At 43.3% G+C, this 10,320-nt stretch overlaps 1 protein-coding gene across 18 annotated transcripts in view; it reads left to right on the forward strand.

The window, feature by feature from the left end:
• Positions 1-10,320, forward strand: part of INPP4A (inositol polyphosphate-4-phosphatase type I A) — a 153,669-nt gene that overhangs the window by 136,274 nt on the left and 7,075 nt on the right. For 6 of the 18 annotated variants that reach the window (XM_031007947.3, XM_031007945.3, XM_031007951.3 and 3 more), the window contains one exon: positions 7,092-9,759. The exons of 2 other annotated variants lie outside the window; for them this stretch is intronic. In XM_031007947.3, the coding sequence (XP_030863807.1) occupies positions 7,092-7,224 (133 nt within the window). In that variant the 3' untranslated portion in view covers positions 7,225-9,759. Of the gene's footprint in view, positions 1-1,079; positions 9,760-10,320 lie in introns of those variants that run through there. 10 more of the 18 variants (XM_055378456.2, XM_055378457.2, XM_031007942.3 and 7 more) reach the window with 4 other exon arrangements.

Genomic DNA, 10,320 nt, shown 5'->3' on the forward strand with positions numbered 1-10,320 from the left:
TCCCCAGGCCTGGGGCTGAACCCCTCGAAGTAGGCCTTCCTGAGTAGCCACAGGGCCCCACCAGCCTCTCCTGGCAGGGAATGTGGCAGTGGGTCGGTGCTCCGCAGCTTGGGAATTGTGCCCTCTCAGAATGGCACATTCCAGCAGGGCCATGGGGGCTTCGGGGCTCCTCTGGGAGAGCTGGGGAGGGCCCTGTGTGAAGAGGAACCCTGGGCCTCCTGCCTCCCCGTCTCCAAGTGGAGCCTTCACAGGCTGCCTGCTGTGTCCTCAGGCCTCTGATTCTGTGTCACTGCTGCCACTTGGCAGACATAAATGTGCTTCCAGAGTCGTGTGGTTCTAGGTACCATCTCACCTCAGTGCAGTTCTTCCATAGCACCAAAAGGGGGAAGAAGCCCCAAATTTCTAGTGTGGTATTGTTTGGATTCCACCGTTGGGGATGCTTTCAGAACCCTAACTTGCAAAGATGGAAACAGCAGTCGCTCATGCCTGCCACTGCTGAGCCTGGAACCTGAGGCGGGGCTGGTGGGGGCTCTGCGCTTGGTTGGTTGGTACCTGAGGTAAATGGTTTTTGTTTGCGTGGTTGATCAAGAGGCAGCTTTGGCCAAATCCTTTGTACCACCCCCTGCTCAGGCATCTGTGAGAAGGTCAAACCCCCAATGGTTCTTCATGTTCCGCTTGCTTCTCAAAAATCCCTGTCTGTGCAGCATGTGGGAGCATGGCCGGGCAGCATGGAGTTGTGCTTGGCCAGCCGAGAGAGTGAACATGGAAAACCATTCGTTCAACCTACATGTGTTTATTTTCAGTAGATTGCAGTATTTTTTCTTATTTTCACTTCTCTTTCTCTCCTTTTTTCCTGTAACTGTGCTGGTTTTGTTTTGGTCTTCCTCTCATACCCGTTTCTGCATTTCATCTTTTCTTTCTATTGTGACTTCATTTCATTTTTTTTAACCTTATCTTTTGTTTCTCTTGTTTATCCCATCCTTTTTGATAAAATCCATCGCATGTGTCTTCTTTTTTTCTTTATTTTCTTTCCTTTCCTTTTTCCTTTTTCTTTCTCCCAAACTTTTTCCTTTTCACAGCATTGGAACACGGGAGGTAGTCACCCAGAAGAACTTGAGCGGCCTGGTGCCCATCCGAGACTTAAGGCTAGACCCCAGCCTCCTCTGTTCCATCCCTTTATTAGCTCTGAGCCCCAATTTACTGATTGTGTGGCTCTTTCTGAGCATAGCATACCTGGTGACCAAATTGCGTTGCAAATGAATATCATTATGAAAAATTAATAAGTCACAAGAAAAACAAAAGTGCCAGAACATGTCCAGCCACCGTGTACCTAACTGGACAGAAGGAATGTGTCAAACCGTGGTCTGCCAAGAAATATTTCATGCCTTACATTTTGACGTTTTGTTCTTCTGAACTGTAAATATCTGCCAAATTATTTCACCAAGAAGACTTGTTTGTTTAGCTCCTGTAGCATCTTCAGTGCTTGTAACATGTTCTTACGGTGCCCTGTCACTGCATCGTTTAGCTGGCCTGGAATTCCTTGTACCACGTCTCTACCTTCTGATGTACAACTATCTATCACCTGTACCTCTCATGTGCCCTGTTTCCAAGAGAAACGAGTTCTGTTTAAAGAGAATTTGTATATTTGATACTATTCTTTAAGTGTACTGCTAACCCTTCCTTTTCTTTCGACGACAAACGAAAAGAAAAAAACATGCTTTATAACTGGCTTATCTAGAAAAACCTATCTAATAGGACATGTACTTTCTGCTTTCATTTCAAAGCGTAGTCCCTGAATTACAGTAGCAAACAGTTTGCAGAATCCTACCATTTCCTTGCTTATGTTTATTATTTCCAATTAAGGATGACACAAAGCTGTGAATACAGTAGTACACTGTAGCAAGAGCCAGACACAGTCAGACACAGAAAGATCACCTACTGCATACGCCAGACACAGAAAGATCACCTACTGCATACGCCAGACACAGAAAGATCACCTACTGCATACGCCAGACACAGAAAGATCACCTACTGCATACGCCAGACACAGAAAGATCACCTACTGCATACGCCAAAGAAAGATCACCTACTGCATACGCCAGACACAGAAAGATAACCTACTGCATACGCCAGACACAGAAAGATCACCTACTGCATACGCCAGACACAGAAAGATCACCTACTGCATACGCCAGACACAGAAAGATAACCTGCTGCATACGCCAGACACAGAAAGATAACCTGCTGCATACGCCAGACACAGAAAGATAACCTGCTGCATACGCCAGACACAGAAAGATCACCTGCTGCATACGCCAGACACAGAAAGATCACCTGCTGCATACGCCAGACACAGAAAGATCACCTGCTGCATACGCCAGACAGAAAGATCACCTAGTGCATAAGTCAGACACAGAAAGATCACCTACTGCATACGCCAGACACAAATCACCTACTGCATACGCCAGACACAGAAAGATCACCTACTGCATACACCAGACAGAAAGATAACCTACTGCATAAGTCAGACAGAAAGATCACTTAGTGCAAAAGTCAGACACAGAAAGATCGCCTACTGCATAAGTCAAACAGAAAGATAACCTACTGCATATGCCAGACACAGAAAGATCACCTACTGCGCACACCAGACACAGATCACCTACTGCATACGCCAGACACAGAAAGATCACCTACTGCATACGCCAGACACAGAAAGATCACCTACTGCATGTGACTTTAGATTTACTCTTCACTATGTAAGGATCATTCAGCTGGTTCAAGGAATTAATGCATATAGTCACCAAAGGCTGTTAAAGTTATATACTTTTATTTATTTTAAAACAGTATTTTTCATTTAAAAAATGGTATCTTTAATTGCAGATTAAAGTTCCAACATCTTTTCTCTCTTACTAATGACATATGATTGATAATGAAAAAAAATCAAAGAAAAAAATGCCAAAAAAAAATGATCCCTGACTTGTGGGCAGTTGCGGTGGATGGAGCTGTGAGAGCAGCAGGGCGCTCTGGTTTCTGCTGGTGCCCCCTCAGTCCTCACGTGGCATTCCCTGCAATGCGATGAAGTGTAACCTTAACACCCATGTGGGGCAGAGGGTAATTGTCCACCTGTAAAAGTAACCAAATAGATCAGGAAAAACTCCCCACACCCTGTGCAGGATGGTCAGCAGCTTCTCTGTTTTCTAGTTCATATTATGTTGTGCCTCCACTTTCTATCTCCAGCTGGTTCCCCATACACTGTAGTTTATGAAGACGATTTTTTTTAACCAGGCCAGAAAAATGGGAATGAATTTAGAGAAGCTTGCTTTTCCAGAAACTTGACACCCATGCATGCTCAGAAACCCAGTCGACCACAAAAGGCAGCGACCTCTCTTCATTCTCTCTCCAGGACTCCCAGACCTTACCCTGGGCTTTCTCTCATTCGGTATCAGCTCAGAGTCTGGGTCCTAGGAATCATAGAAGCGGTTAGCAATGAATGGCAAATGCTAGACTCAACACTTTACATCCTAAAATGTAAGACCATCATGAGCACTGCAGGCTCCCTGGGGCAGGCATCACCTGTGTGTCACCCCTGTAAGTGAATCCACGCTTCTCCAAGTGCAGTGTGTTCACTTGTCTTCTAAAATAAATGAGGTGGCTGTTGTGGCATAGCTCCTGGCGGCCTTCAGTAGGGAGTCTGAAGACACCAAACGCCAGCTCATGGGTGGTGTAAGCTGTGGCAGCATGACAATAGTCCCTGGGCAGTGTCCTGTCCAGCCTGTGATTATTTGAAAGGCATGTTTGCCACTTTCCCTCTTTCACATTGAGGCGTGCACTTCAACTAAGACCATCTTGTTTGCTTTATTTGAAAGCGAGAGAGCAGAGTCCACAGCCTCATTCAGTTCCCATTACACAGCTTCCTGGTCCTGCTCCTGGTAACGTGGTTCCAATGCCTGTAGTGGTGAGTCACGTGCACGCCCACCTCCACAGCAGGGCTAGTGGCTAGGCAGAGCCCATGCACAGAGGAAGGCCCTCTGACTGCAGACAGCACCCCTCCCTCTCCCAGGGCTCAAGGATGCTTCTGTGGCACCCTCCAGGGACTCCTCCCAGGACCCTGCCCCATAGCACAGAGAAGCTGTGGCCAGGCCGAGGAGCCCCTCCCAGGGGGCCTCAAGGACACCACGGCCTGATCCTTGATTGTCACCACACCTTTCTGCCCATGTGGGCTTGGCCCGTGGGCTGAGAGAAATGAGACCAAAGGGAGCGAGATAAGGTTCTTTGTTTCTCTCCTCCAGGGTCTGGGTGAAAATCAGTATGCCGCCTGTGCACTTGGAGAGCTACCAAAAGAACACCATGAGATTAGCCTAGGTGGTGGGTTGGTTTTGGCTTTTTAAACTTAAAGTATTTGAGAAAAGAAACTCAGTTGCTCTCCCTTTATGCTGAATTTTAATGTCACTAAGGCCTTTTACTCATGAAATCAGGCCAAATACGTATTCAAAATCTTACTTGCTTTAGTGAGAAATAGGCAGGATGAAACAAAGATGGGGAGATGATTCAAGAAAGGGGTCATTGACATTTAGTGATGGTTTTTAGTTGCTTATACAGTAGTAGTGCTGAGGCATTGTTGATGTCAGCCAGCTCTAGGTGTTCAGATTATATCAGCTTTCCTGAAGTTAGGGAAACTGCAATCAGGAGTGGTTCTCTTTGGATGGTCTTATAAAATTGTTGTATAAGTTTTTTCAACTAGTGTGACAGTCACTATTTATGCCTATGGCTTGATTCCAGCAGAGATTTTAACACAATGACCTGTTTTCCCTCCACAAAGTGACAGGAGTAGCAGCCACCCCGTGCTCAGCCATAGAATCACTAAGATACTGATGCCTGCAGATGAGTTCTCAAGTGGAAGACCCCACTGGAACTGGAAAACTAGAGGATTCCCTAAAATTATCTGTCACTTGGGGTTTCCATTTTAATTTTCATTTCAAAAATGGATGCCCTTGAAAAGAAATAATTTATTGATATAATAAAAGTAATCATGGAGCTTTGAAATAATTAAGTCCCTCTTGCTAAAATCTAAGACCACCTCAACATGTACCATTGGTTCCTAAAAAGTATGCAGCCGATGTGATCAGTGGAGGTGTCCTGCCTTAGGGCAGCAGCTTGGCCTCTGCAGCAGGAAACCCCAGTTAGCACAAGCTGTCCTCGCCACCTCTGCATGCCTCGCCCCGGGCCCTCTTGCTAGCTCGTCCGCACAGGCAGGTGGTGGGATGACAGTGTCGGCATGTGAATCAGCCACATCAGCCGGATATTGCAAATTCAAACATCTGGGGGAAAGTAAATACAATTTGATTTGAAAACTACGTTGAAATGAAAGTATAATCTTTGTTAGAATTTCACATCTGATGTGTTCAGCCAGCTAAACTAGGCATTAACTCTTTTAACATGTAAATAAAAGATAATGTCAAAGTTCACAAATTATTCTGCCTCGCTCCTCACGACAGTTTAGCACTTACTAGTGACGGGTGGTTTTTAAGCAGTTTGTACATTTCTATATAAATGGAGAAGCCATATCTGAAGTAGTTCATTAATGTAAGAGTTTCCAAAGATTAAAGGAGATTAACTGTGTATAGGAACCTATAGCTTCTGCTTTAAGTGGAAGTACGTTTTTGATTACTGAATGAATGTTAGGCAAACATGATTGTTACTTACTCCAGGGGGCCTCCTGTGGCCTAGGTGTTCAGCTCAGATGACACACATCTAGCTGAGGCCTTGAGGCTCTGTGACAAGAAAGCATATCCAAGTTACCAAATTAGTTATAACAACCAGGTGGATACTTTTCTAAACTATCGGAGCTTAGCTTTTGAATAAAAATTACTGTCTTACCAAAAGTATTTTACATGTTCTTGATAATGAGACTGTCATTTTCACTTTAAAAGGCTTGAGCAATTGCCACTGATGTTTTTTTTTTTAAATGCGTGACATAATGGTCTTCATACAATTTGAATTTTTAAAAAAATCACTGTTTCTTGGTAACTGCAAATTTTACATCTCATAAGGGGAATTTTGTACTAAATTTGATAACTAGTTGATTTCACTGCTAGTCTTAGAACAGCATAAAACCATCAAGTTACACTGTGCTGTGGGAACTCATTTATGTTTAAAATCGCTTTTGCTGGTTAGTTTTATGTCTACACCTGAACATTTCCCAGAGAACTCCCCGGATGCACTCACTGAGCAGGTGAGGCCCCCTGGCTGCTCATCCTCCCATGCAGTGTTTGTTTTTGCCCCCTGGATTGCCATGGCAACCCTCCATCAGATGCAGCTGAGGATGATGCTGGTAGTGAGTTCTCTAGGGAAGGGCACCTGTGGGCTCTCACTGGCTCAGTGGCACCTGTGCAAGAGGGAACACATGGGGGCAGCCCACCTGTGGAAGGGTGGCTGGCTGCTACCAGAACTTGGTGAGATCCCTCCCTCATAACATTCCAGCCCTGATTGCCAGGCTGCTCTGCAGACAGTGCATGAACCCATTGGATTACCTGGCACCCAGAACAACTGTCCTCCAGGAGACAGCAGACCAGAACAGCCTTCCTAGCCAGCTGGCTTTGCTACATGTTGAATTCTGCAAGGAAAGTCAGCATTTTGAATTTGATGTGATTACAGCTCTTGCTAATACAGAAAAGTCCAGCTCTTTAAAGCTCTGAAGTGCAACTTTAGTAAGAGTAGTAATATTTCTTTTTCCACTTCATTTGCTATGTGAGGGAATCTTTGAACCACAAGTTATGATAGAACCCCAAAAGACATGAGCTACATGAAACCATTCACTTGGAAAAAGTTTGCTTCCGCTTAGATACAGTGCTGCTTTTAGGAACGCACAACTCACAGCCCCACGCAGCATGTGTCCATCTCTGTGCTTCTTAATTGCCTTGTTCAGAAACCTGCCATCTTACGTATGTATTTGTTGTAAATGAGTCCGGCACCCATTTAAATTAATCTTTTTTTTAATGTTATGAAAATGATCAGTTCATTTCATCTTAGTTTAAGTCTTTTCTTTTTTCCTTTTTTACTGCCGTCATTTCTTGTGCTTGTTTTTTCCCCAGTGAGGGTTGTCGAAGAGAAAATACAATGAAGAATGTTGGAAGTCGCAAATATGCATTTAATTCCCTGCAGCTGAAGGCTTTCCCCAAGCATTACAGGCCTCCCGAAGGGACTTACGGAAAAGTTGAAACGTGAACACATGGTTTCCTCTAATTAGCTGTTACATAATAAATGTGGGTACCCTCTAGTGTCATATATGAATTCTTCAAGAAGACCTGAAGGATTGGTTTTTATTTTTTGTGGTTTTTTAAAAAAAAAACATTTCACTAAAGAGTCTCTGGAGCATGTTTTTTGTTTTTTGGGTTTTTTTCCCCATTGGAATCAATAGGAGGTAATGTTTGGCTCAATAGTGTGGATAGTAACAACTGCCCATTTAAATAGCCTTTGGCTGTAACTACACAGATCTCATCAATCGCTACCTACATGAATCAAGCTAGGTTTGTCTGAAATGCTAGAAGACTTTTTCCAATGCCTGCTTGCTCACTTATTTTTCTACAGAGTAACTCAAAAGTGACCATTGAATTACAATCCACTTTGTAAAAATCTGAATGTAAAACAGTAAATAATAAATTAAATAATTGGATCCTAGGCATACCAATAAATGTTATTTGGGGAAAGAAGCTAGCACTATCTCATGCAGTGAGAATAACGGGTTCTAGTGAATTATCCTATCTACACTACCACCTGAAGAAGTTGAAAGAAAGATTGATAAATCAACGGGAGATAAGACTTTATTAGAAGGTAACACCTGCAAGGTACCCCACATAGTTGGGGCCACTCTTTTTTCTGTCCCTTATGAGTTACAGAACAGGGAGTCTGCTGGAGACACAAAGCCAGCAGTAAGGTCCCTTTAGCCTGTCTCCTGTTCTCTGAAGCTCCCTGCCGAGGCTCCCTCACGCCCAGAGGACACATCTCCCCTTCTTCTCTAGATGTTAATGTAGGGCCTCAGATGTGGCATGTCAACACTCCCATGGGGAATTTATGACCATAGAGATAGTAGAAACCTAAATATTTTCAGAAAAAAAATTTTTTTTGCAGGATTTCCAATTTATCTTTGAAAAGACAGTACAATCATGTTTGAATGTCTGATGAAAGTGTCTTATTTTTAGGTTTGGAATAATTGTTACTTTCTTATTCTCATTCTTATGTAAGATGACTATTGAGAAACAGTTGAAATTTATTCTCCTCAAACGAGATTTTGAAAGGGATTTATGGGCCATAAAACTTAGGAATTTCATAGAAAATTTTGTCTGGTCATCTTTTATAAGATGATGATGAGTCTTATCTGCACATAGCAGAGTTTGTTTCTTAGCAGTTTGTATGTTTTATTGATTCTGTTTTTGATGTTTACATGTTCTTGAAAAGGTTGTAAAAGAAATACATATGGCCCATATTAATGATGCTGATCCTAATGATTTGTGAACCTCTTAGAAATTCTTATGTCTAAAAGCCTAGAGATTCTTCTGGTTCCTTTAGAAACATGTAACAAACTTGGGCCAGGGGTGCTGAGGCATGGGGAGGACTGCGTATTGGCAGGAACACAGAGGGGGTGGGCATCAGGTAGGGTGGAACTGGATGACCTTCCACACCCCCTCCTACTCAGAAGTCAGCATGCAAGCAGTGCCTGCTGTCTCCCAATGCCTGCAGGGAGGAAAATGTCTGTGAAGGACACTTTAATGAAGGACGAAGCTCTCTGCTGCTCCCTCAAAGCTGAGTTCACTGTGGCAGGCAGGAGGCAGAGAAACTCCTGCCTGCCAAACCCACTGCACAGGTGGCTGCTGCTGGTATCAGATTCTCCTTTTTAAGTGTCAATTTCTGTTCACAGACAGTTTGTTTTCAATATGGCTGATTTACCCTTTCACCTCTCCACCATCTCATTTAATTTGTAAATTTTTAGTTCCATCTTTTCTCATAAAAAATCTCCGTGCTTTTTAAAAATAAATATTACCCACATAGTTTTCAGATCTTTTTTGTCTGGAGAGCATTAAATATCTGCACTCATCAAAGGGAATATAGCAAATGTTGATCATCTGTCGGCAGTTTTGCATGTGACACCTTTATATGAATTATTTTCCCAATTTTTGCTTTATGTAATGGGTCACCATAAAACTGTAAGACTTGGCAAATGCTATAGAAAAGGTTCAGGTTTCAGTATTCTCTCTGAAGGCATCGTTCCTGGGCTTCCGGCAGCATCACACGCTTCCATTGCCTGCAGGGTGAGGGTGTGTTGCACAGAGGCAAGCAGCTCCTCTCTTCTGTAGGAGCTTTGAGTTTTCAGAGGTGCAGGGAAGGCAGTTTTACAGGTTACCGTAAAATAGAGGTTCCGTCCAGTGTTCCTTATAATGCCTCCCCATTTAAAAAGAAAAGAGATCTATGGAAAACTGGGAATGTAATGTGGATTCTGTCAGAGCTCCTACAGAGCACAGTTGCCTTTAGTTTCCTTTAAAGATGTAAAAATATTGTATAATACAGTTTTGTCCCTACACAATTGTATTTGCCAAGCTTAGTGCATTATGATACCTTTATTTATTTGTTTTAGGCAGTATTAATATATATATATAAACATAACAGTTACTGTTTTATATATTCTTAGGTCATTCAAAGCCATGTATGCTGTAAATGTGCTAGTCTTTAGAATGACACATAATAAATAACTGACAAGATATTAAATGTGGTCTTGCCTGATTCATCCTATTAGGAGGACTAGTTCTATGTGACCAGCCTGTGACTGGACCATTGTTCTTGGGCATTGCGTTGAGTGCTCGGGTGCTGAATACATGTTTGTAAACATGGGACCATGGGAGACTTCCATTTTCTAAGCTTGTTTCTGCCTAATTTGAAGCAGAGGGGCAACAGGGTTGAGGTTAAGAGCACGGACTTTGGGAGCAGACAGACCAGGTCCCAATCCTGGTTCTGCCCCAGACTGGCTGGTGACTCTGAGCAAGTTGCTTGACCTCTCCAAGCCTCCATTTCCTCATGTGCAAAGTGTGGACAACAACGGTACCTTCCTCATAAGGAACGTGCGACGCGCCTCAGAAGTACGTGTTCATAAATGGTAGCCATTGTTGTTACCTTCCCGTCTGTGAACATGGATCACATCATCTCTGTGGGTAGCCCAGTCCTCGTTGTATGACTTGTCAAAATGCAGTTCCACTTGTATTAATATTGACCCTGTTCATCGTCACCAGGACTGCATCTTGCACCACTGTGCCGTCTTCTAGGCACACACGA

This window comes from Gorilla gorilla, chromosome 12, assembly GCF_029281585.2.
Source record: "Gorilla gorilla gorilla isolate KB3781 chromosome 12, NHGRI_mGorGor1-v2.1_pri, whole genome shotgun sequence".
NCBI classification, from domain to species: domain Eukaryota; kingdom Metazoa; phylum Chordata; class Mammalia; order Primates; family Hominidae; genus Gorilla; species Gorilla gorilla.